This window comes from Olea europaea, unplaced genomic scaffold (genome assembly GCF_002742605.1).
Source record: "Olea europaea var. sylvestris unplaced genomic scaffold, O_europaea_v1 scaffold1604, whole genome shotgun sequence".
Taxonomy (NCBI): domain Eukaryota; kingdom Viridiplantae; phylum Streptophyta; class Magnoliopsida; order Lamiales; family Oleaceae; genus Olea; species Olea europaea.
In genome coordinates this window covers 20391-48225 of record NW_019233671.1, presented here as the reverse complement: position 1 = coordinate 48225, position 27835 = coordinate 20391, and the positions used below count along the sequence as shown (strand labels likewise).

General features: G+C 31.4%; 2 protein-coding genes and 1 long non-coding RNA gene across 8 annotated transcripts; 2 read left to right on the top strand and 1 right to left on the bottom strand.

Moving 5' to 3' along the window:
- Positions 1-8794: 8794 nt before the first annotated feature.
- On the top strand, positions 8795-10801 carry LOC111377095 (3-oxo-5-alpha-steroid 4-dehydrogenase 2-like). The gene is made up of 2 exons (XM_023000142.1): positions 8795-9234; positions 10142-10801. Exons 1-2 carry the CDS (start codon positions 8896-8898, stop codon positions 10610-10612), a joined length of 810 nt encoding a protein of 269 aa, XP_022855910.1. The 5' UTR covers positions 8795-8895; the 3' UTR covers positions 10613-10801.
- Positions 10802-13923: 3122 nt separating this feature from the next.
- LOC111377094 (very-long-chain enoyl-CoA reductase-like) lies at positions 13924-16582 on the top strand. Its single transcript, XM_023000141.1, has 2 exons — positions 13924-14335; positions 15836-16582. The coding sequence occupies exons 1-2, from the start codon at positions 13997-13999 to the stop codon at positions 16310-16312; spliced, it is 816 nt and encodes a 271-aa protein (XP_022855909.1). The 5' UTR covers positions 13924-13996; the 3' UTR covers positions 16313-16582.
- Positions 16583-17346: 764 nt separating this feature from the next.
- LOC111377093 lies at positions 17347-19840 on the bottom strand. Of its 6 annotated transcripts, none has more exons than XR_002699633.1 (3): positions 19427-19840; positions 17891-19236; positions 17347-17625 (listed from the first exon to the last, which is right to left on the bottom strand). It is a non-coding gene; the product is annotated as an uncharacterized LOC111377093 (long non-coding RNA). The 6 variants fall into 6 exon arrangements; XR_002699632.1 differs by having other exon boundaries at positions 17347-18031; positions 18244-19236; XR_002699636.1 differs by having other exon boundaries at positions 18244-19236.
- Positions 19841-27835: the final 7995 nt, after the last annotated feature.

The following is a 27835-nucleotide window of genomic DNA, read 5'->3' as shown; positions in this document are numbered from 1 at the left end:
TGTGTTCAGTTCTCATGTGTTAAATATTCTAACTTCATTTCTTTTATGGAATATTGATCGGGTAGGTTATTTGTATAATTTTCGTTTTGTTAATTTATTGGTTTTCATACTTATCTTTTGCACATTTTTCTTCCCAATTAATTTTTTATTCTTAACTTCATTTCTTATGTAGTCTTTTCTTTTCGCACTATATTAGTTTTTTTACTTGTAATTTCTTTTACATTTCGATAACATTTACACGACATTCAAAATTCTTTGTTAATGATGTTTCATTCATTCTTTCTTTCTTTAGGTTTCTATTTCTTAATCTGATTGCTGCATTAGTTTCTTAGTTTTAACTTTTTTATCTGTATAATTAAATTATTCTCTTTCTTAACCGTCTTTCTTTTATTTTACTTTTGGTTTAAGAGTAAGATTCTTTTCAAATAATTGTAATTTTGATAAAACTTTTTTTTAAACAATTGGTTTTTGGTGGAGTTATTAAATATGTAGGCTGTATATTTTATAAGATGCCTTTGTGTTTTGTTAGTTGTAACATTATTTACATATTGTGGAGATTTGAACATATCTTTCAGTTTTTGTGTACCAATTGGTAAATGGCAAATTTTATATTTGGTGTGCGTATGACCAAGCATCTGTGCTAATGATTCTCTTAAATTCTTTTTGTAGTTGCTGTTGCTTACTTTGAGCTTCAAGTATTCGATAGGTCATCTTATATTTCTAATGGATATATTGGAAACGTGTACTTATGAAAAGCCTCATTTGCTTAACACTGAAAATATCTCCAAAAGTACAATTGAGTCACAAATTGCATTTATTCGCCAACAACAAAATCAAAGACGAAGAGATCGACGAAACCAAGCTCGAGTTGGGTCCATTGATCATCGCAGAAGGATAAATGCGTCTATATTATCTAAAAATAATAATTTCTATTTCCCCCCATATGCATGAATCTACAATGCATCATAATTCTGAGGCTTCTACTTTGAACAACGAAACGCCCAATATTTCTAATACTGACTTACAGGGAAGTTTTAACTTATTGAATGTACCAGGTGTTGCATATGTATTACCAACAGGCGTTTATTGTAAATATTGTGGTGCAAAAAAATTTTATAGAGAAAGTAAAGGCTTCTGTTGCTTTGATGGAAAAGTTAAACTGTGCATGTCTGATTCACCAATTGGATTATACAACTTGTTTACCTCTAAAGAACCTACATGTTTGGAATTCAAAAAAATTGCCAGGGGATATAATAATTATTTTGCATTAACTTCTTATGATGTAAAGTACGATAAATAACTATTTAAATTGTACAGAGGTATTTACATATTTAGGATTCAGGGTCAAGTATATCATTATGTAAATTAACTTATGCCAGAGAATAATACACCTTGTTATATGCAGCTTTGAAAATTGTATGAAAATTTCAGAGAACTTTGTTGAATCACTTTAATTAGTTTAATTGAAATCTTGAAAGTAAATCCATATAGTAGATTTTTTAGGTCTTTAAGTGACATGACTAATTTGTACGATCATCAAATACAGATAAGATGCGACCCAGGACTTGATTAAAGAGTTTTCAATACTCCTACGACATCTAAAGTAGCTGCTGTATGGGTTGAAGAAGATAAAAATGCAAACGTTTGAGCTCGTGACATTATTATCTACGGTCATTCTGGTGATTCACACAAGGTTCATTACTACTACGGTTGTTATGATCCTTAACAATATCCCTTACTTTTTCCATATGGAGAATCTAGTTAGCATGACGGCATTGAGAGATCCAAAAGCAAATACGTTCAACCTTAACATATGTCTGTTTAGCCTCTTTTCCTAGCACAATTACTTCTACAACTGAAATTATTGAAAAAGAGAATCAATGTTTGTGTATTTATTTTCTTTAAAATTTTTACCTCTTACAATTTAAAGGTAGTAGATGAATATACTATTTTTTTTTTCCTTTTTTGTAATATAGTGCTTAACGGAGCGAAGAAACGTTCTCAGGTCTCTTGTCGAGAGTACTATTCGTACAAATTTCAAATTAGACCTCCTGGTAAGTCTTTATTGTTTCACACTGATAGATTGTTTCAATAGTTTGTCGTAGATATGTATGTTAAGATTGAAACTACCAGGTTCGACTATATTCGTAATAATCAAAAACAAATTCGTGCTAAACTTTATCAAGGTATTCTGGATAGTGTTGAAAGTGGGAAAACAAAAGGGTACAAAATAGGAAGAAAGATTATTTTACCACAATCCTTTACATGTGGGCTTAGAGATATGCTAAGGAGATACATGGATGCAATGTCTATTGTATAGCGTTTTGGAAAACTTGACATTTTTTTTACTATGACATGAAATCCTAATTGGCTGGAGATTAAGTAAGAACTAAAACACAATGATGAGTTCAAAATCGATCGGACCTGATTGCAGGTATATTTCGAGCAGAATTAGAAGAATTAAAAAACAATTTATACAAGAAAAATATCTTAGGCCATGTTGTTGCACACACGCACACACATATATGATTGAATTTCAGAAAAGATGTCTCCCTCATGCGCATCTATTGTTGATTTTCAAATCTGGGCAAAAAAATTGTTGTGCTGAAGAGGTTGATAGGATAGTGTGCTGTGAAATTCTTGATAAAAATAGAAACTCTCATCTTCATTCTGTTATTGTCAAACACAATATGCATAGACCTTGTGGAAATCTTAATCCTAAAAACGAATGTATGTAGACCAACAGAGGTTGTAAAAATAAATATCCCAAGGATTATTGTAATACTACTATATTTGGTGTTAACTCATACCCGTTGTATAAGCGTTGTAATAATGGTGTCTCTGTTAAAGTTAGAGGTCAAATGTTGGATAATCGATGGGTTGTACCACACAATCCTTATTTAAGTGCAAAATTTGATTGTCACGTTAATGTTAAATTATGTTCTTCTATCAAAATTGTAAAATATTTATACAAATATGTGTACGAAGGATATGATCGTATTAATTTCTCAATTTGAACAAATGATATAGGGAAAGAAATATCTGTCTATCAATCTGCTAGATAGATATCTCCACCTGAAGCTATGTGGAGGATTTTTTCTTTTAATTTGTCAGAAATGTATCCTACTGTTTATTCTCTACAACTTCATATTCAAAATCATCAACAAATAACATACAATGATCAAGATGATTTATCTGCTATTATTGACAATGAGAATATGAAAAGAACAATGCTAACAAATTTTTTTCGAATGAATGAAGCAAACGAGTTTGCTCGAACATTGTTATATCGAGATTTCCCTACACATGTTGTCTGGAATACAAATAAAAAGATTTGGACTCCAAGAAAGAAACATATTGTTATAGGACAAATTGTCACGGCCAATCCTTCTGAAGGAAAACGATATTTCCTCCGCATTCTTCTTAATCACATTCGAGGGCTAAAATCATTTCAAGATTTACGAACTTCGAATGGAATAACTGTTACAACATATCGAGAAGCCGCACTTCTACATGGTCTATTAAGCGGAGATAACCACAATGAAGAATGTTGATATGAAGCTATTGTTTATGAAATGCCAGCTTCTTTAAGACGTCTATTTGCTACACTTCTTACGCTTTGCAACCCCGATCATCCAAAGTTACTATGAGATAAATTTATAGCTAATATGATTGACGATTATATACATGAAAATATACCAGTGGAAGTTGCTAAACTACGAGCACTACAAGACATTAGTTCTATTCTAGAATCGTTGGGTAAAAACATAAATGACTATGGAATAGTGCCTTTCAGTATAAATATAGATGAGAATAAAAGGTTGAGAAGAATGGTTATAGAGGAGACAACCGATTTGGATATTAAAAAAGGGTGTGTTTGCGCTATAAGCTTAAACATTGAACAACAATTTGCATATGATGCAATTATGGAAAAAGTAAATTCAGAATCAAGTGGTGTTTTTTTTGTCGATGTTTCACGTGGAACAGGTAAAACTTTTTTATATAAAGCACTCCTTGCTGGTGTGAGGTCTCAAAATTTCATTGCTTTAGCAACCGTATCTTCTGGGGTATCTGCATCTCTATTACTTGGAAATCGAACAACTCATTCAAGATTTAAAATTCCTTTGGAAACAATTGGTGAAGTTAGCTGCTCTGTTAGCAAGCAATCAACTTTAGGAACTTTGTTGAAAATGTCTAGATTAATAATTTGGGATGAAGCACCTATGGTAAATCGTTTTGCCGTTGAAGCTGTAGATAAAATGCTCGGAGATATTATCGATTTTAATTTGCCTTTTGGTGAGAAAGTCGTCGTTCTCGAAGGAGATTTTTGACAAATTTAACCGGTGGTACCTAAAGGAAAAAAGAAGAAGATATAATGAAAACTAGCTTGGTTATTTTATTTCATTTTATTTTTTTATTTATGGCCTTTGTATATACATCTACCATTGATTAAGAACATAAGGGCAAAGTTTGATCCCACGTTTTGTGAATATTTGCTTAAAATTGGAGATGAAACAGAGCAAGAACATACTTGTAACTACATTAAACTTCCAGATAGTAATATTCTACCATTTGAGGATGAAATTACGTCTTTAAAAAATTTAATAAATCACGTTTTTCCAAATATAGAAGTATATGCTGATAATTTACATGAGATGACAAATCGAGTTATTCTTACGCTTACAAATGAATGTGTTGATCATATTAACAAAATTTTACTAGAAAAAATTTCAGGTCAAATTTTCACATATTATAATTTTGATGAAACAATTAACAAATCAGAACAAAGTATACAGGAAGATTTCTTGAATAGTTTGACCTCAAATGGTATTCTGCCACATGAATTGAAGCTCAAAGTAAATTGTCTTGTGATGTTATTACGAAATATCAATCTTTCTGAAGGGTTATGCAATGGAACACGCTTTACTTGTCGAAAATTTGAGAAGAATGTAATTTTTACTGAAATCACAAGTGGCGAATATTGTGGAAAGCATGTATTTTTACCAAGAATTCCTTTTATACCTCTTAAAACTGATCGAAATGCAATTTAATTAAAAGAACTCAATTTACAATTAGACCATACTTTGCAATGACGATAAATAAAGCACAAGGTCAAACACTTGATTTTGTTGGTTTGTATCTTCCAGAACCTTTTTTTTTGTCATGATCAGCTTTATGTAGCATTATCAAAAGCTAAAACAAGCACGTCTACTAAAATTTTGCTTAAAGCATCATATACTGACAATTTACACAATACATGTACTAAAAATGTTGTTTACAAGGAAATCCTTTCCTTCATACATCCATAGATCTACATCATTTTCGTAAGTACTTTTTAATCTTTAGCATATCTTATCTGAGATCAAATTCAATAGAACGAAAACGAATTATCATATATCTGCTTTTTTAATTTGTTTCCTCTATATTAATGTAGAATAACTTGGTTGTACATAATTCGAGGACCTTCTAAATTCATGCGATAGATTACATCGAACAACTTAGCAAACCTACACGGAGTAAGTTACAGATGAGCAAAAGATATATGAAAAAAGGGTTAAAATACAACCTTATAAGGTCGGTGAAGTATTGTTTTAGAAATATTTTTTTATCGATGAGATGGATTTTATAATATTTTATTGTTTTCTTTTTCAATACACAAATTTTTTTATAGAAGTATTACGAGACTAGGGATCTTTTCGCTTCACATCTTGCTAAAAAATAAATTTTTTTACTGTCTGATAATTCTTTTCAATTTATTCCTTAAAAAAAAACATTTCCCTTTAAATTTATACCTTCTTTTTAGATCATAAAATTTTGCCTTTAAATGTACTAATCACTTATCGAATTACTTTTATTATAAGGTAAAGTACATTGCCCATTTTACGTAAAAGCTAGCAAATCAACACTTATCCTAAAAGAGAGAAATAACTATGGTGCCACATGCTGCTACTATCAAACTGAAATAAATGGTAATTGGGTGTGTTCATCATGTTTTGACATTTTTCAATTGACCTAATGTTCCAAATAGTAAACTGTTGAAGTTGTTGTTGTTGTTGTTGTTGTTGTTGTTGTTGTTGTTATTATTATTATTATTATTATAATATTTTTTTGCAGTAATCAACCCTCTACTGTTGTTGCACCTGTTATATATTCTCCTCCTGCACATTTTAGCTTTCGAGCTATTACTCCAGCGACACCTCTTCATCCAACTTTTGATCCTAAGCTAATTGAGACATCGGAAAAGTGAAAATTGTTTATGCTTTCTTCTTGTTCACAATATCATTATGCATGAAATTGATTAATTATGATTGTTAAGTGTTTGATATTTTGCGCAACGTATTTTATCTTAGATTCTTTATTGCCTTGCAATAGTCTTTCTTATCTTTTCATTGACGACCTCATAAATATTTTAAGATTCTTATTATTTGATTCGAAACTTATTCTATCCCCTAAGCTAAGTTTATGATATAAATTGAACAATTTTAAACGGTTTTTTGTTGTTTAGTTTACTTAACATATTGTCCTTAGCTTTAATGGGATTCCTGTTGCCAATGACGGAACAGGTGATTGAGACAAATGTTCTGATGACATGTAGAGAGAGAGAGAGAATTTTCCCATCGTATCTCATTGTCTCCCTCCCCATCTTTTATATGCATAAGTGCAAATATTTTACACTATTAAACTTTAACTCCAATTTAAAAAAACAATTTCATTCGTGTATTTCATGAATTGGAAATTTTAATTGTTGCAAATACACAATGCTAAATATCATCGATTACTTGTCAAAGAAGAAAAGCCTTACAATCATGATGAAAAATACTATATGAATTTTTCATTAGGTGAGATTTATGTATAGTTATAAGCTTGTGCCAATTAAGACTTTTGTTCCGTACAAAGGCTCAGGAAGATTGATGTGCCTAGATTTTAGAAGATTCCTCTAAATTTAGTGGGTTCAATATTACGATAATTTGTATATATTCTACTGTATTTTATTTCTAGAACTCCAATTAGAAGACATTTAGTTGTTTCACATTTTTACAAGTACACATTGGGACCTAGCCGTAGCTATGGTGTAGAAAATTGACCATCATCCTATTAGAAAGAGCATAGTAGTGATAAAATTGCATGCATTTAAAGAATATATATTATTATTAGTCTTTCAACATGAATCTTCACGAGTAAACCTTCATAATGCCTACATTTGCATTGCATCCATGTTCTCCAAAGTACATGAGAGGGTTTCAAGTAAAGCGGTCTGGTGAGTGTTAGAGAAAAAACAATTTCTATTAGATCGCATGTTATTCAATATTGAAATGTTCATTTTTTCAAGTGCTGATTTTTTTTACCTGTTATCTTTATCATATTGTATTTTCTTCAATCAACATTCTCACGTTAAATTTCTTATGTAATATACCAAAAATCATATCCTTGTAAATTGAAATAGGTAAGAATGGCTAAAGAATAAAGCCTTCTCACAATTCTGGGATGGAAGTCGTCACGGCGATGGACTGGTGGTAATGGGCGGCGATAGTGACTGTGGTGGTGATAGGGGGTACAGTCGTTCTGGTTTTGATTTAAAATGCTACGAGTCTAGTGAGAATGACCATTTTGTCAATAAGTGCATGACCCATGGAGGTTCTCGAAAGCATAAGAGTCATACTTCTCCTAGATATCGCAGGAGCCCATGCTATGAAGGTAATATATATTGAGTTGCTAGGTTTTTGGTTTTTGGGAAAGAATAAAGAATTTTGACTGTTATTTTTAACTCAATGTTTGAATGACGTTAATCGAATCAAGAGTTTTGAGTCCTTGCGACCGTTCTCCTTGACGTCGAAGTTTGTCACCTTGAGGTCACGTTAGAAGGTCTCCTTATCGTGGAAGAGATGAGGTACAATATGCCAATAGTTGAGTCTTCATTTTCTTATCTCAATGCTTCTTATTTATCCGACTACCACCCATTAATGATCAGTATTCGACTAATATTCTGCTTAATAAAATTGTAATTTTTGTTAAATATTATGGGATTTTGCCTTGATAATTTTCAAAGTGTGTACTTATATCTTTTGTTCCTTGCATTTTTGTGCTTTTGCAGGTTGGTGGCTTAAATTTTCTCTTGGCCATTGGACAAACTCCATCTATACTAATGGTATCCAAAATTCCAACCATAATAATTGATATGGATGTTAGTGGCTCCCCTGTCAAGTCTAATATTGTAGCCATTATACAGTAAAGTGCTACCAATATTTGGTTCGGTTGATTTTCTCTTCCTAATTATTGCAACTTGCTTATGTGTTTGTATTTTAAATGTAGGCGATTTTTGCTTTTGTTATATATTAGTTTAGGAAAAAAGAAACTCGACGAAATTCACATTTTCAAGTAAATTGCTATATTCCAAGCTGTAAAATGTATTGTTTTACTCTTGTAAATTTGAACTTTTCTTTAGAGGTATTTTTCACATGATATTTATTACTTCTTTTGTTCAAATTTTGGATTGACCCTAATATCTCTATGAAACATTATTTCTTTCATATAAAAATGTGTGAGGAAATTTTGTAATACAATTTATCGTCAAATCTTAACGTTCAAGACGTTAATATTACCTCCAATGTTACACAATGCACGGGTAAAAAAAATTAGTATTATTAAAAAATTGATATAGATAATGCTGAGGTGACGTTACTGGCTCTCCCGAAGATAACAAAATGAAAGTCGCTGTTATGGATGTGACTGCCGGTCTGCCATGACGTGTATACATGCTAGCCACTGGGTCTCAGAACACATTTGATACTTACACGCATTTGTAATCGCCTCTCTCTCTCTCTCTCATCAACTCGCACATTTATAACCCCACCCAACACGGCCACTACGCACGGTAACCGTCAAAATTTGGTGAATATGGTTTCATCTACACTACTGAAATTCATGTACCCGCCGCCGTCGAATCTATTCGTGATAGCGATGTCTGCGATAAGTATAGTGTCGATGGGGAATGCAGGAATCATGGAATTGAAAGGGAAGCACATGCAGTATTCAAAACTATGGAATTTTGGCGTTGATCAGAAAATTCCTGCTGATAAAAAGGCTAAAATAGCCAGTAAAACTGGCATGATTTTAGGGTATACTCCTGCATTTGTTGCAGCAATTGGATCCTTTTTCCTGGTGCCGGTTGGGGATTATAGGTTTGATTTGCTACGTTCGGCCATCACTATTCATTTCTTCAAGAGGATCTTCGAGGTACTCGCCTCTTGCTCTCTCACTCTTATGCATACACTTGCACGTACAAAATCAATGACCATTTTGTGCAAAACTTGTATCATTACTTTCTATTTATAGGATGGAAATGAAGTCGATATTACGTAATACAGTGTTGGAAGAGCTAAAAAGTTATTATTATTATTATTTTTACTTGGACTAATATGTAAAGAAAAAAATTTACACAAAAAAATTCTTTGAAAGAAAAATTACCCTATTGAATATCAAATTTTCCATTTGTATAGAAGCAAGTTCAATCCTGCCAGAAAACTCACAATGACGAGGGGCTGCCTATCCAAATAAAATATTGCCAAAATTAAGCCGAATAATGCTTGTGATACATAATTTTTTGTACATAATGGGTGCTTCCACTCACATGTTGGGGGCCCGCATGATTATAATAATCATGCGGCCCCCCAACATGTGAGTGGAGGCACTACAAAAAATTTTGTACTTGTAGCAAACTCCAATTAAGCCACTCCTATTGTAAGGTGTCGATAGAGGTTCACCTTACCCGTACACCTAACATTGCTAGTTGAATATTGAAAATGGGCTGAGTGGATTGGAACACAGTTCAGTCCCCTAATTCGGGCCCACGATTTGATAAAAAGAAGTAATGGTTTTCATGAAACAAGTGGTTAAAAAGTAATTAGTAACCATGGATCTTGAGAAAAAAAGTGATTAGAATCATTCCACGTAAACTCTCTCACTTGTTTTCAAATTTTTTTATTATTTTAGAAAATTATATATTCGGACTTGATTATATACTTCAACGATCACTTGAATCCCCGTTTCATTTTATAACAAATCCATAAAAACTTACTGTTACTTTGAGCTCATAATTTTCTCTATGGATGTATATTCCTATTCATTTTATTCTGACTGGTAGGTGCTGTTTGTTCACAAATATAGCGGGTTCATGGACACTGAAGCTGCAATTGCAATCTCAATCAGCTACCTCGTCTACACAGCCACCATGATTTACTCTCATTATCTAACCCTAGGATTTCCAGAACCCCAAACTGACCTCAAGTATGTTGGAGCCTTATTGTTCTTAGTGGGAATTAGTGGCAATTTCTACCACCATTACCTTCTCTCCAAATTGAGAACAAAGGGTGAGAAAAAGTACAAAATACCCCAAGGTGGCCTCTTTAGTTTGATAATATGTCCACACTATCTTTGCGAGATCATTGGGTTTATAGGGATTTCATGCATTTCCCAAACACTATATCCATTTTGCTTTACAGTGGGCTCTGCATTCTATTTGACGGGAAGGAGTTGTGCCACTAGAAAATGGTACCAGTCTAAATTTGAAGATTTCCCCACACGTGTAAAGGCATTAATTCCTTACGTATTATAAATAGCTGTGGTGATGGATCATCAAAAATTGTGAGAAGAATATCATTGGAAATTATGGGTGTACAACAATAAGTGCTATACACCCAGCACAACTACTAATAGTTCTAGTGGGGTTTTGTTTGCTTGTTCGAGATGTAATATTACTATAATTGTAATAGATTGATGTTGGATGGTTGACCTTTATTTTTTAGGGAGTTTGTCTTGTATGATCTTGAGCTAGGGTAATACCTCAAATTGAGGTCCTACCTTGATCTGAAGGTTATATTTAGGGAAATTGCTGGAGTAACAGGGGGGCTGATCGTCCCCCTGACAGAACCCTACCAATTAGGCATGGGTCCCGCGCCAAAAAAAGGCTCGCCCCCCCTATTTGTGGGGTTCTATCAAGGGGACGGTCAGCCCCCTATTATTCCACCAAGGTCCTATATTTAGACCTCAATGTCATATTACAAATTTCTAAACCCTTGCAACATTTTTGGTAACTTACAAATAAGTAACATTGATCTTTCAAATTGATCTCGAATACAATTAGCGAGATAGATGTAATTTTTAAATCTATTTGAAATTTAAATTGAATATTAATCAGATTGCACGTGATCAATAAGAAGTTTAATATTTGGAAAATTTGAAGACTCAATTGCAAACTTTCAAAACATAAGATGGATCAATTATGGATGATTGTGGAGGATAAGCATTAAATTATAACGAACTGAAAGATGAAGGATTCATGATATAAATAAGAAGGAATTCGAGCTTGACAAAAAGATTTAGGGATCAAAATGAACGAAATGCAACTTGCGATTGCAAGGAGCCAAAGGTGGGAGGAAATTGTACTAGCAAGTCCAAAGCTTTCCGTGTGCAATCGCAATCAAATACGTTGTGTGTAAACTATGCACTTTGCGCCTCTCATGTTATACATGGGATTATGCTTTTTATTTTTTATTATTTGTCTATTCTAAATTTAAATAAGCAAAAATAAATCATTTTAGTTTTAAAAAGTTTAATTTTGTTGTACATAGTGATTTCATCTTAGTAATAAAAAAATTTATTCCCCATTTGAAAAATAAACAAATTATAATTGAAATATCTATTAGAAAGAATTATTCACGAAGAAAGCCAAGTAAAAAGAAATCTAAGTGCTTGTTTGGTAGGAATTTGATTTTTTGACCGTTAGTGAGAAAGAGGATCCTACATATAAAAGAAGAATTCAAAAATAACGGTTAGAATAGTGAAATAACGATAAAAAAAAATTGATTTTAATTGGCTTAAAATCTGTACCAAACAAGTACTAAGTCTTGAGACTTTATGTCAACTTTTTACTATTTGTTAATCAAGGAATATAAAACATATAATGAATAATTAATCGATTTTATTAAATTATTGTAAAACACGTGATTTAATTATTTGTGTAAATATGTTAATTATTTGTAGGGATGGCTGAGCGTCGGGTTCCAGGTCAAGACTATCCTCCCTTCCCTGTCCCATTCAAGGATTTTTTAGATGCGAGGTCGAAGGGAAAGGACATGGATTAAAAAATTCATATATATCGCAAAAAAATATATATATATGTAATTTAATAAAAAAAAAAAAGACAATTTTAAAATGGTATAAAAGGGTAAAGTGGAATATATGTATAGTTGGGAAGAACTACTTTCCTCGATTTCATGGAATATTGGTTAAATAAAATAAAAAAAAAATCTCAAATTAAGTTGCGTATCAAAATTAATAACGTGGATAAATATGTTGCGTGAAATGGATTGACTACAGGATCAGACGATTAGTTCAATTTCTATCTCTACTTCTAATTCTAATTTTTCCTTTAATGAGCATTCAATATTTTGAAATTAAACCATTGTTTGAGTCACATAATTTTTATAAGATTGCTTTTTTGAATAGTATATTGATGGCGAATGTATGATTAAAAAATAAGAATTTTTTTTGATTTAGATATAATATTATTTTATTGAAAAATATGTGGTTGAAATGATCTCAAATTATTGTTTCAGAATTTTTTTTATTTATTATTATTATTATTATTTTTTAAAGAATGTCGGTCAAACGGGGCCTAAATAAACTAATGATCAGTTTGATGATTTGAATAATTGGAGGTAACAATGAAAAGAGAAAATGTATCTAATACTTTTTATTTAAGAGTTGATCAACTAACACATTCGACGTCAATAATTGTACTTAGCATTATATTTAGTCAAAATGTTATAAAATAAACAATCTTAATGAAGGGGAAGATATACAATAATCTATAAAAAAGTTGCATGTGTATAGACGAATGTTTAAAGATCTCCGAACAGAAAAAACTTTTGATTGGCATGGAAAAGAAAATATATTTCCTCGTTTTTGAGGGAAAAAAAATGTTTTTTCTCAAAAACAAAGAAAATTAGACATTTTCAAAAGTTGAAATTTTTTGTCATAAAAAATAAGACAATTAAACACTCCCAGAGTTGAAATTTGGGTAGAAAGATATCATTTTTCATTTTTCCAATAATGAGAAAGAAGTTAAAATGTATCAGCTATAAGAAGTTAATGAAGAAGAATTTATGTATTGGTTACAACTTACTCTGTATAACCCAATAAATATCAATAAAATCTGCTTTTAAACAAGAATTGCTATCTCTATCTCTATCTCTATCTCTATCTATGTAATTCTTATTTTCAACTACAAAAATATAAGAGTGCGTTTGATTGTCAATATTTTTCATGAAAAATATCATTTTTTCATCCAAATTCTTACTTTTGTTCTGTCTAATTGATTTTTTTCATGAAAAATATTTTCCTACTTTTAATCATATTTTCCTTAAAAAGAAGGAAAACAATTTTTTTTTTTAGGAAGAGTAGGTTTTATTTTCCAAGTAATTTTTTCTTATCTACCCACCAATAAAAAATGAACAAATATACTATTTTATAGGTTAAAAATTAAATCAGTCGAGCACATTTGATTGACAATTTTTATGCAAATATGTTATAGACAATTAAATTTCTTAAAATTTATTTTATTTTCAAATAAATTTTAGAACCAAACACACCCTATTTTTTTTCTTTTAAACGAATTAATCTATCATATATGTTATTTCTTTTGATAATATTATTAAAAAACTGAAATAGATAATGCTGAGGTGTCGTTACTAGGTCTCCTGAAGATGGAGAGTTTTGCTAGGAAAACAAGACCACGTATGTTTTTCCGAAAATGAAAGTCGCTGTTTTGGTTGCAACTGCCATGAGTTGTGTTGCCTCTTTCTCTCATTTGATACCAACACGCAATTGTAATTGCCTCTCTATCTCTCTCTCTCTCTCTCTCTCACATCAACTCTCACATTCATAAACCCCGCCCAACACGGCTACCACGCACGGCAACCGTCAAAATTTGGTGAATATGGTTTCATCTACACTACTGAAATTCATGTACCCGCCGCCGTCGAATCTATTTGTGATAGCGATGTCTGCGATAATTATAGTGTTGATGGGGAATGGAGGAATCATGGAATTGAAAGGGAAGCACATGCAGTATTCGAAACTATGGAATTTTGGTGCTGATCAGAAAATTCCTACTGATAAAAAGGCCAAAATCTCCAGTAAATCTGGCATGATTTTATTTTATACTCCTGCATTTCTTGTCGGAGTTGGCTCCTTTTTCCTGGTGCCGGTTGGGGATTTTAGGTTTGATTTGCTACGTTCGGCCATCACGGTTCATTTCTTCAAGAGGATCTTCGAGGTACTCGCCTCTTTCTCTCTCTCTCTCATGCACACACTCGCACGAACAAAATCATTACTTTATATTTGTAGGATGGAAATGAAGTCAATGTTATGCAGCACAGTGTTGGAAGAGCTAAAAAGTTGATAAGATTCATTTAGGATCCGACTTTTTTTTTTTTTTTTTTTGAGTCGGATTAATATGTAAAGAACGAAATTTACACATAAAAAAAATTAATTTAAAAGAAAAATTACCCTATTGAATATCAATTTTCCATTTGTATAGAAGCAGGGTTCTTCCCTGCTTTCGAAAGAATCCTACCATAAAACTCACAATGACATGAGGTCCACCTAAATTAAAAATGACCAAAAAATAATCCACCCCTATTGTGAGATGTTGGTAGCGTTCACCCTACCCATACACCTAGCATTGCTGGTTGAATATTGAAAATGGACTGAGTGGATCGGAACCAGTTCAGCCCCCTCAATTCTGGCCCATAATTAGATTTCGTGAAACAAGCGGTTAAAAAGAAATTAATGACCGTGGATCTCGAGAAAAAGTGATTAGTAATGGTGGATTCTGCATAAACTCTCGCACGTGCTATACATGTTTTCAAAATTTCATAATATTTTAGAAAATTACATATTCTGACTTGATTATATAATTTAATGATTACTTGAATGCAAAGTCGGTTTTGAGGTGAGGCAAATGAGGCCCTCGAGCCCAAGACCATGAGGGGCCTCATTTTAGCCCATAATTTTTTTATTTTTATTTTTTTTAAAACGAGGTCAAACAGCCCAGATCCAATGGTGTGGGATTTGATGTAAATTTATTAAAAACAAAATCTAAAATGGTTAAATTTGAGGTTTATTTTCTTGAAAATGGTGTGGGATTTGATGAATTTTATAAATGGATGTCTATAAATATTCATGTCGTTGTCTTATTTTTGTACAAAAATTTTGTAAAAATAGATATTTATGTGATTGTATTTGTTAAATCCATGTCGTTGTCTTATTTATATACAAAAACTTTGCCAATATATTACTACATTGTACAATTCTTTCATTATAGATATACTTTAAAAGGGACAGAAAGTCGTATTTTAATGTATATGTATATTTTTGTTTAATTTTAGTTAATAATAAATCTTTAGTCAATTATGCCGATTTCTTAATCCGTACTTCCACACTTGGCACAAATTCCTTCACTCTATGATTAAATATTTGGTTTTGTTATTTTTTAATATAAATATTTTCTATATTATATTTGGTTGTTGTTTAAATGTTAGTTTTAAGTTAGCAATAGGTCGCATAATATACCGTTGAATTTTGTATTTACGTTGATTTCGTTGGGGCCTAATTTGTGGAATTCGCTCAGGCCCCAACAATTACAGGACCGGCCCTACTTGAATCCTCGTTTCATTTTATAACAACCCCATAAAAACTTACTGTTACTTTGAGCTCATAATCTTCTCTATGGATGTATATTCTCATTCACTTTATTCCTTATTCTGACTAGTAGGTACTGTTTGTTCACAAATATAGTGGGTTCATGGAAACTGATACTGGAATTGCAATCTCTATCAGCTACTTCGGCTGCGCAGCCACCATGATTTACTCTCATTATCTAACCCTAGGATTTCCAAAACCCCAAACTGACCTCAAGTATGTTGGAGCCTTATTGTTCTTAGTGGGAATTAGTGGCAATTTCTACCACCATTACCTTCTCTCCAAATTGAGAACAAAGGGAGACAAAAAGTACAAAATACCCCAAGGTGGCCTCTTTAGTTTGGTAATATGTCCACATTATCTTTGCGAGATCATTGGGTTTATAGGGATTTCATGCATTTCCCAAACACTATATCTATTTTGCTTTACAGTGGGCTCTGCATTCTATTTGACGGGAAGGAGTTGTGCCACTGCCACTAGAAAATGGTACCAGTCTAAATTTGAAGATTTCCCCACACATGTAAAGGCATTGATTCCTTACCTATTATAAATAGCTTTGGTGATGGATCATCAAAAGTTGGGAGAATATTATCATTGGAAATTATGTTTTAATATTTGATAAGATCTAGGAATCTTAGTAGATTACTAGGATTCTTGGTGTAATTGAATTAATAGTTCTAGTGTGGTTGTGTTTGCTTGGTTGAGATGTAATATTACTATAATTGTATCAGATTGAAGTTGGATGTTTGTTTGGTTGAGATGTAATATTACTATAATTATATTTGGATTTTTGCTTGGTTAAGATACTATAATTGTATCATATTGATGTTGGATGGTTGACCTTTATTTTTCAGGGAGCTTGTCTAGTATGACCTTGAGCTAGTCTAATGCCTTGGAGCATTACCCTAGGCATAGGTTAATACCTCCCCATTGAGTTCCTATCTTGACCTGGAGGATGTATTTAGACCTCAAGGTCATATTCAAATATCTACTTGAAGTAAAAAATGGGGACACTAGATTGAGATCACTACAAAAAAAAATAATAATAATAAAAAACTAGATCCAGCGATCAATTAAATTGGTCACTAAAAGCTATTTTTTGGTAGGTAAATACCTTTAGCGATCACAATTACATGGTCGCTTGCTGGTCAGTAATTCACCATCTGTGAAGGTTTTAATCGACCAATAGAGCATGGTCCCTATATATACAACATACAGTGACCAATTGTTGGTTGCCAAAGGTTGGTGCATGAATGTCTTTTGCAACCAATCACGTGGTTGGTAAATGTTAATGTCTTTACCGCCCAATGTTGTGGTTGCTTGTGGCCGATAAATTTTAATGTCTTTAGCGACCAATGCTGTGGTCGCTACTTGTGAACATCCAGTGACCAATGCTATGACCAATAAAGGAAAAAATTATTTGATTTTACATGCTTTTGCAACCAATCTTTGGTCAGTGAACATTAATAAATATTTTAAAACCCAATATTTTTTATTTTTGCTAATATTTTATCCAATATTTTAGTTTTCAAAAATCACAAAGATGGTTGAAATTAACAAATTCGATAATCGAAAAAATAAAAATTGAAAAGAAACATATCGCCATAGAAATAAAATTGTATTGCACATATTTCAAGTATTAATAACCCTAAATGACTAATATTTAACCACAAAAAGATGAATTATAACATCAACACTTGATTGAGTTGTCCTGTTTACATCAAATTGAGCTGTAGAAAGTGTTGACATAGGAATGTTTAATTTATTAGAGTGTTGTCCTTGCCCACAACGAGATGGACTTCCATTGCTTGAGTTTGGAGGAATAGCAGGTGACACGCGCTTCGACTTTCTTTTTGGTTGCATCTGTATAGGCATTAAAAAAACATATAATGAGATCAATAAAGAAATGATATCTTACATAACCATTACCTATTGCATAGACAACAGAGATCAATAAATAATGGTAACAACATAAGTCCAATCTTATGTGCCAACCTTAATGTGGACTATAACAAATTCAGGAAAATTAAATTTAAACACAAAATTCAGCCAAACGTTAGTTTTTCAGCAAGACTAGAAATCACCCTATAAATAAAGTTTGAAGCAAGTTAAGTAAGTTTTGAAACACCTGCCGTTGATTAGCTGCATATCCAAATGATGTCCAACACAAGATTTCAAATATGTCTGGCCAAAGTTGCCATCAATTTTAATCTGATAGCTAGTGCAGAACATCTCATTCATTTCTGGATTTGTTCACAACTTGACATGCCTAGTATAAGAAATTCAATAGAAACAGTAATCATATCTGTGTACATGGCATGTATTTAAAAGGGCGGTCCATTCCATTCTAAATTATCTATGATGTGGTTTTAATTAATATGATTTATACTCAAGCTTGATAAAGTAACCAACTCCAGTAGTTAGTGTCAAAAAATGGTAATGATATAGGAAAAAGATGCAGAAGTGTGAAAGATTACTAACCAATGGTGAGCATATTAGCAGGTGCATTTACAAGCGCTTTTTCCAAATATTATCTGAGAACAATAATCCACTGCACATTTGAAGGTTAAATAAAGGTAAAAAAAGAAAAAGAAAAAAAAGAAGTACCAGTAGCCATTGCTGAAGCAATGGATAGTTTTAATTCAAAGAAAGCCCTATAGAGATTCAAATTCATAAATAAACTAATAGTTTGCACCAGATTTCCAGAACACCAGTGGAACAAATAGCACCATTTTATGGGTATCTGCAGTGTCGAAAATGAAATAGCGGCCATTTTATACATAGATGCAAATAGAGAGATAGGAAGAGAAAGAGAAAGGAACCTTACACCAAAACCAATACCACCTGAAGAAAAGAAATCAGCACAAAAAAGTCAGTCCTAATATATAATTTATGCAAAACACTTGAGATTTTAGATTGCGCCTAAATCCAAAAAACACACAATTTTCACCAGAGGGGGTTTCTTGAAGAGCTTTTTTAAGTCACTCTACATCAAGGTTTAAATTTTAATGGTATAAATATGAAATGATAGCATCAAAATGAAGAACATTAAAGTAAATGACAAACATATTTACCTGGACAGCATCATGAAGGTGGTCATCTCTTTTTCTTCCAACAAACCAATCTTAAGAAAATGATAACACTCAACCAAATGATTCAATACAGAGTAAGTGACTTGTCTAGTTTTCCCAACACACAGTACCTTGTTTGAAATTATTGAGCAAGTCAAAGGAATGGATCAATAATATACTTCTCGTCTGCAGCCTAATCCAAAGGGAATATATTTGAAGCAACGTTCACTATGAAAAACAGAGTTAAGTAATCTATTGATGCTTACCAGCCAAAAACCACCAGTGACATGGATAATCAGACTCTAGGCTTGACTCAAGCTCATCTGCTTTCTTTATAGCACATTCTCTATCTTCATCTGATGCATATGCCAAATTCGAGAGGTTCCGGGTCCGATTGGTAACTCTACAAATGCATTAACCCAATAAGGAACAATGTTCTACACAATAATTGCATTGTTAACAAATTAAATCAATTTGCTAGAAATTTTTAAAAACCATTTGCAAGGAGTTTACCATCTGGCAGAGTTATAAAAAGGCCTAAAAGGGGAGCCACAGTACTTTGTAAGTCAAATAAGAGGACAAAAGAGAGATACCGGTGTGGGTTTGGGATAAGAGGAGTTTTTGAGGGCTATAGAAGTCTTTTCCTGTTCTCTTCCAATCTTTGCTCGCGTAAGGCCTCATATTTCACTTTGGACATCACCGTTTTTGCCTTTTTCCTTTCGATTCTGTAGGTTTAAAGAGAGTTGGAGAAGCCAGACAGGTAAACTTTACTTCTCCTTTACCAGGAGTAGGTGGCTGGCTGGCGGTGCAAGTGACGCACTGTTGCGCAGATGGTGGACGCGGCATGGTGGCAAAGCGGTTAGGGTTGAAAACAGGGTCGGCACGTTTTGATTTATGAACGAGTGAAGGGAAGAGAAGAAAAAGAAGAAGAAAAGCAGCATAACTACCTATAGGAGTGGCCATTACAATCGCCTGTCCGGTTGCAGTAGAGAGGCGAGGCCACGATAGGCGGAAAATACATCAAAATAGTCTAAATAAAAGGAGGATTTTCCAAATTAGACTAAGAAATAAAAATATTTCCAAAATAACTTTTAAAAAATTATATTTCCTAAAATACCCCTTATAGAGAAATTGCAATCAAAGTCACTACAATGTATAAAAATCCTCAAATAAGCCCCCAAAGAAATATAGATCAAAATTCATTAATAAATTTAGATCCAAATATTATACAAAATTTTATTGACCTAAAAAACGCTACAGAAAATGAATTAAACTATTTGGAAGAAGATCTGAAAGACTTCTTTATAGAATATTTAGACCCAAAACTAAAAAATAAAAATGATTCCATAGATGATGAAGCAATCAAAATGGAAACAGATATATATAAATTAATTCTTAATTTAAGAAGGAGAATTAAAGAATTAAACATAATTATTAAAGAAAAAAATATTGGTAAAAAATAGTGAATTTTATAAATTCCATTGTGATATTTTAAATACTTATGAAGAATTTAATTGGCTTAAAAATATTAACCCCTCCGCTGCACACTCCGACAAAATGGTATCAGAGCCATGTTACGAACCAAAAATTATGATGAATATAGTAGATGAAGAAAATATAATTGAAGAATTTTTGGAAAAGGTTAAAAAAACATAAAAAACTTAGTTATCCCTATTTACCTAAAAATACTACAAATGAAATTATTGAGGATATACATAAAAGACTAGAAAATCTAGAATATAATCTACAAGTAGGAAATGCATTATTAGATAATAATCTTAGAGGAAAAGATAGGATTATAATTAATCCACCTCAAGATTTTAGAGTAACAAAAAATAAAGGGAAAAAACAGGAAGAAAAACAACATATGATTACAGATGTAGAAGAAATAGAACAAAAATTTTTAGAATCTACAGGTGAAGAGTATGAAGAATATAAAAAACAGTTAGAAGAATTAACTGAAAAAATGGAAAATATAAAGATGAATACTAATCCATCTTCAAGTCAAGATATAAAAGTAGAATTCAGTAGTGATGAAGAACAAGATTTTCCTTATGGTACCCCAATACCTGATAAGGCTGATATCAATCAATATAAAAAAACACAAAAAAGATATACTGGAAATGTAAGAAAACAATCCATAAAAGAAATAAATCCAATGAAATCTTATAATGAACCAATCCACACAACAGGAGAATGGTTAGATTTAGATTGTGTAGATAAAAATAAAGCTATTGAGACATGGATAAAAAGTACTGACTTAGCTATACAATTTAATAAATGGGAAACATATACAGTTTTTGGATTTATAGAACATACATTTAGAGGAACTGTCTCTGAATGGTGGAGAAAGTTACCAGAAATTATCAAAGGAAGTATAAAATATGGAGCAAATAGAACTGGAGTATTAGATAATAGAAATTCCCTAAATGAACAAAATATACAGGAAATATTAAAAAGATTTGAAAAAATCTTAAGAATAGAATTTCTAGGAAATAGACATACTTCTAATGAAGAAGAAAGAACACAAGAAGAATATAATCAAGGAATGATTGCAATGAAAAATCTAAAGATATGTGCTATGTGTGAGTTAGAAAGATATACATGTAAATTTGAAGAATTATACTATATATTAAACCAAGGAAATTATCAAGAAAACAAACCTATTCTAAGATCTTACTTTACAAAGTTACCATTCCCATGGGGAATTAAGTTACTAAAAGAATATGAGAAATTATTGCCTCTAGGAAAAGAGGAAGGAGTTGAAATAGATAGTCTTGGAAGTAGAATTGAATTTACAAAAAGAATGATAAGTATGTGGTGTAGAGAAGCACTAGAAAATAAGAAAGCTTATAAAATAAGAAAAAATTCATTATGTTGTTACAAAGATAACGGCCAGGTAGAACAATTTGGATGCTATAAAAAGAAGTATAAACCATATAAGAAATATAAAAGAAAATTCAAGAATTATAAAAAATTCAGTAAAAGGAATTTTAAACCATATAAAAAATATTTCAAGAAAAGAAATTGGAATAAAAAATTTAAACCAAGATACATTAAAAGATGTAGATGTTTTATTTGAAATGAAAAAGGACACATTACCCCTCAATGTCCTAAAAAGAAAGATAGACAAAATATAAAAACTCTTAAAATTTATGAAAAATTCCAAGATGATAGTGATATAGAACCAATTGAATATTTTGAAGATCTAAGCAGTGAATGCAGTAGTATTTATGAATTAGATACATCCTCATCAGAGGAAGAATATGAGGAAATAGTATATATGAATCAAGAAATACAAAAATCAGAGATAGAAATAGAAACAACTGAAGAAGTTGAAGATACTATAGAAGGTATAAATCAAGAAATTACCTTTGATATTAAAAAATACGCAGGAATCACTAAGAAGATATTAGATCTACAAGAAAAAGATGTATTCCATCAAGGATTCTTAGGAATTTTACCAAGAGTAAATAAAACAATTGTAAGTATGAATTATAAAGAAATGTCTATCAATATAGAAGATACCATAGGAAAAGCAAGAATTCCTATAATTACAAAAGAATGGGTAAAACAAAAGTTATCCAAAATTCCAGAAAATGTAAGAAATAAATTAAAATGTATTGAATTAGGAGGAGTCCAGATAATGGTAAAAGGATTTTTTAGAGAAGGTATGAATATACCAATAGAAATATATTTTATGGATAATAGAATCTTACAAGATCCTATAGATGCTCTATTAGGAACAGTTATAGGAAATTTAGTCTATCAGAAGATAATATTTACAGTAAAACCAAATTATGCAATATCATTAGGTGATGAAAATATTGACCAAAGCTTCAATCTATACTATAGAATTGGTAACTTGAAAATGTTACGAAGAAGTAAGGCTGTTAGTATAAGCATAAAATCGATTTTTGCTTTTAGTACTAGCCATCATAACAATTTAAGAAAAATAACTGATAATATTATCATACATAAAGATTTTGAGGAGTTAGCACAATATATACCTCCTAGAAAATACCAAGAACATGAAGTCACTATACCAGAACAAATAATGCTTGATTTCCATAAACAAGCTAGAGAAATTAACTCTGAAGGAAAATTAATAAGAAGAAATAGTGTCAGCTTAGAAGGAGATAATCTTATAGCAAGATTTCCCTCGAGACAAGACTATAAGATAAGCAGACTTAAGAATCTAAGTATTGCTGAACCATCAAGTTCGCAATATTATATCAAGACAAGATATGTGAACCAAGAAGGATATAAGAAGAATCTTCTTGTCCTCATAGATACTGGAGCAGATAAGAGTCATGTAAATGCTAAATTTGTTAGTCATCTAACAGAATTTGAGATATCAGAACCATACATATTTAAAGATTATTTAGGAAATAATCTTGAGATCAGAAAATATGTTAAGTTCCCTCTTATACTTATAGGAGAGGATCAAAGAGAATATACTAAAGAAATAATTCTATATAAAGATGAATTATTTGGAGTAGATCGTTCACCTATTCTACTGGGAATGAACTTTCTTTAGAAATATAGTCCTTACAAAATTTGTCAAGGATATTTAAAGATAACAGTTGATGATAATCCAATCATCAAATCAAGAATAAATGAAAATATGAAATCATTATTATCATGGAAAGAATAATTTGTACTAATCCCATGAGTTCATATATTGAAATTATACTTAATGTAAAAGGCTATTGTAGAATTAAATTCCATGCTTACTTAGATACAGGAAGTACAATAAGTTTATGTTTACCAAATGTACTACCATCTGAATGCTGGAAATACAACTCGAAGAAGATAGTAACTGCCACAACAGCAGGTGGAAATAAGGTAGTATATAGCAAGTATGCTAATCAAGTATCTTTTCTAATTTTCTTTAGAGAAGTATTTGTTGATACAATATATATGTCAACCACAATTGGATGTGATATTTTATTAGGACAGAATTTCCTATTAAAATATGCACCATTTACACAATATATTGATAAATATATGTTCACAACACCTTGTGCACATAGGATATTTACACCAAAAATAAATAAGGCTGTTACAATTGCATATAGAGAAATAAACCATCAGAGTTCCTCAACCCAGCGTGGTGGATGTTGGAGTACAGAAAAATTTAAACCAGTTACAGTCTTAAAAATAACAACAGAAAATAGGATTGAAAAATTAAAAAAAGAAATTTCTGAAACATATTCTGAAAATCCATTAGAAAAATGGAATATTGATAAAGTAAATGCAAAAATAGAATTAACCAATCCATATACTATTGTTAGAGTTAAACCTATGAAATATAGTGTTGATGATCAAAAAGAATTTAAAAATCAGATAAAAGAATTGCTAGAATCTAAATTAATTAGGCCTAGTAAAAGCCCACATAGCAGTCCAACCTTTATGGTTAGAAAACATAGTGAGATAAAAAGAGGAAAAGTCAGAATGGTGATAAATTATAAAAAATTAAATGAAGTAACTAAATTTGATGGATATTACTTGCCAAATAAGGATACCCTTATTAAACAAGTACAAAACAAAAAGATATTTTCAAAATTTGATTGTAAGTCAGGGTTTTGGCAAATCATGCTTACAGAAGAAAGTAAACCACTAACTGCATTTAGTACCCCCAATCCTTTAGGACAAAACGAATGGAATGTAATGTCATTTGGGTTGAAAAATGCACCACAGATATTCCAAAGAAGAATGGATGAGGTAATTAAACCAATTACTCATTTCTGTATTGCATATGTAGATGATTTACTTATTCATTCAAATAATATTAATGAACACATTGAGCATCTTGAGAAATTTTGTTATATCATGAAAAAACATGGTATTACACTTCTCAAAAGAAAGCTGAGATAGCTAAAACAGAAATTGAATTTTTAGGATTATTTATAAAAGAAGGAGAATTGCAGTTGCAATCTCATATTGGTGAAAAACTTCAAGAATTTTCTAAAAAAATCAAAGATAAAAAACAATTACAAAGTTTTCTTGGTATATTGAATTATGCTGAAGGATTCATTGAAAATTGTACTAAATTAAAAAATTATTTTCTTCCAAAATTAAGAAAAAATATAATGTGGTCTTGGAAGAAAAAGATTGTGAAAATATAAGGAAAGTTAAAGAAGAATTGAAGGTATTGCCCAAACTAGTAATACCACAAGAAGATGATTTCTTTATCTTGGAAACTGATGCTTCAGATTATTATTGGGGAGCAGTTTTAAAGGTTAAAAAGAATCATAAAGAATATAAATGTGAAAAAGATTGCTCTTGTCCTGAAATACTTGCAGGTTTTACGTCAGGAACATTCAAAAAAGTTGAAACCAGATATGAGACGAATAGAAAAGAACTCATTGCTGTTAAAAGAGGAGTTCAGAAATATGAAGATTATTTATTGCCAAAGAAATTCTTAATTAGAACTGATAATACTCAAGTTAAAGTATTTTTAAAAAATAATGTCGATCCATCTATTAATAATAGATATATTACTAGGATACAAATTTGATTTTCATATTTCAAATTTGACATTGAATACATAAAAGGTAAAACTAACTTTCTTCCTGATTATCTTAGCAGGGATGGAGCTAGAACAACTAAGGACGAAAGTCCAGATACTTGAAATAAAAGTTTCCTAGTTGGAAACTCAAATTCAAAATATCCAAGATAATATTCGAGGCAAAAATATAGCCCTTGAGGCAGAAGCTACTTGTACCAAGCCTAGTATCCCTTCGCAGGGACTTGTGAATACTAGCTCTCTTCCCGAGGATAAAGGGAAAGAAAAGAAAGTAATAGGAACCCCTTCACAGGGAATACTCAAACCTATTACTGGTAATGAAGATATTCCAGATATCAAAAGAGAAGGTAGCTCTTCTCAGAGCCAAACTCAATCCAAACTTTCTATTGAAAGGATAGATCCTAAAGATATTGTCAAAATATGCTATGAAGCAAAAATGCCGAGAAAAGATAGTTATGAAGAAGTAACATTGTTTATTGTTATTTTTAACATTCTATCAGATTGGTATTTGGAGATTGGAAAGTGAATGAAGACTCTCCACTATTCAAAATACAACAAGATAAATTTCTATCCAGGAGCACCAGCCAATTGAGTTCGAAATTGCTTTGAGATAGGAAATATACTTTGTATATATCCAAGCAAAGATCTTAAAGAGATAGCTCAGCTTCCAGCCAACATCAGGAAAGCTGTCAAAAGATATACTGAAATTGTTAAAACAACAAATATATATATCAGATTCTATTCAGCAACAATGGAATGGGATCCTTCTCTTGAATATATGCATCCATCGTTCCATGTGATAAAATTGGGACTTACAAATCAACATTTTTTACCAACCAATCAAAAGGTTGTTAAAAATGGATATCAAGATATTCTTAATATGATGCCCTACAGAAGAACAAAAGGGTACAAAGAAATATTTGAACATGTAACTCAGATAATCACTGAGAAAGAAAAAATATGGGTTTATCCTTCTGAAGATCATATTATATATTCCAGTGCAAGGATAACCACTAAAGAGGAAGATCTTTGTTATCTTGACCATTTATTATCTGCAATTATATCCAACCAAGTGCATGGATCAGAAGATATGGCTAAGGAATTATGCAAGTTACTTTGGAATTACAGTGATCACCACTGTGAATACTGTGTTGTTGAAGATATGAGCCAAGCATCTCTTAACGATGAAGAATTCCCTTCAGAATTCTTTGAGTCAAAAATGGAGAAGTGATGGTGATTGAAGTAGCCCTTTATCACTACTTTAATAAAGAAATTTATTAAAGAAAAACTGTGGCTACTAAAGACAAAGAAATAGTATAAGAAAATCTCCATTATTGTGACCACTTACCCACTCATTGACACAAGTGGCAGACAAACTCAAAAGATAAGGCACATAATTTTCAAAGGAAAGGTCCACATAGCAAGAAGACAATGAAGAATTCGATGGAGATAAGATGCCCTGCTACCTAACAAAGAAAGTGGAAGACACCTGTCCAAGATAAGATTCCAAACTCTCCTATAAAAGGAGGCATGAAGGAAGAAGGAAGATATCTCGAAAAATCTATCTCTATTCTCTGATAATACATTGGAGAAAAATTCTTTGTAATCTGTATACACCACTTGTATTCAGAAAAATATTAGATAGCTTGAAGATAGGAAAGCTTGTAAGAAGGTAATCACTTATGGAGTTCTAAACTTCATAAGGTGAGTAACAAAGGTATGTAAATATAGTTTGTAAGCATGTACAATTTCAGTTTATGAATATCAAAGTAAAGTTTGTTATGTTCAACAAAGTTTTCATAAAAAGATTTCGTTAAGTTTCTCATGATTCCTCGGCAGTACAGATAGAGATTTTAAAAGATTTTCAAAACATTGATTTTGAATGGATGTTAGCCATGCCAAAGTACCCGTCTTTAATGAATGGTTTAGGGAAAGATGGCAGTTTTCTAACAAAATTGTAGCACCTTGTGTGTGAGTTATCTTTTAAAATTTCGTTCCAAGTAGGAACTTGATTCTGAAAAGAGTTTGGATAGAGGTGAAAACAGAGACTCTGGATACTGTGAGATAGCGTATGTGGAAACACGGCTAGTTCTCTAGAATGAGAAATGCAACCTTAATTGAAAAGCCTTTTTGCGGAAGCAGTTGTGGACCCAAATGATTTCAAAAACATTTTAAATCTTTACTTGATTCAGAAGATTGAATAAGTACATGTAAAGCATCTATAAGAACATATTGGAGGGAAAGCCTATTTATTCATTTGATTACTGTAAGTTACTTACTTGCTTTACATTCTTATGCTTTAATTATATTTGATGAGTAATTCACAAGCATCCACTTCCACTGTTAATGATGATAATAATCTTATTTTATTTTTAGATGAAAAAGATGTTTTTTTCTGCTTAAACTAGATGTAAAATCTGATGTTATATTCCCTATTGGTAAAGAAAAAATTGAAGAAATATATAGAGAT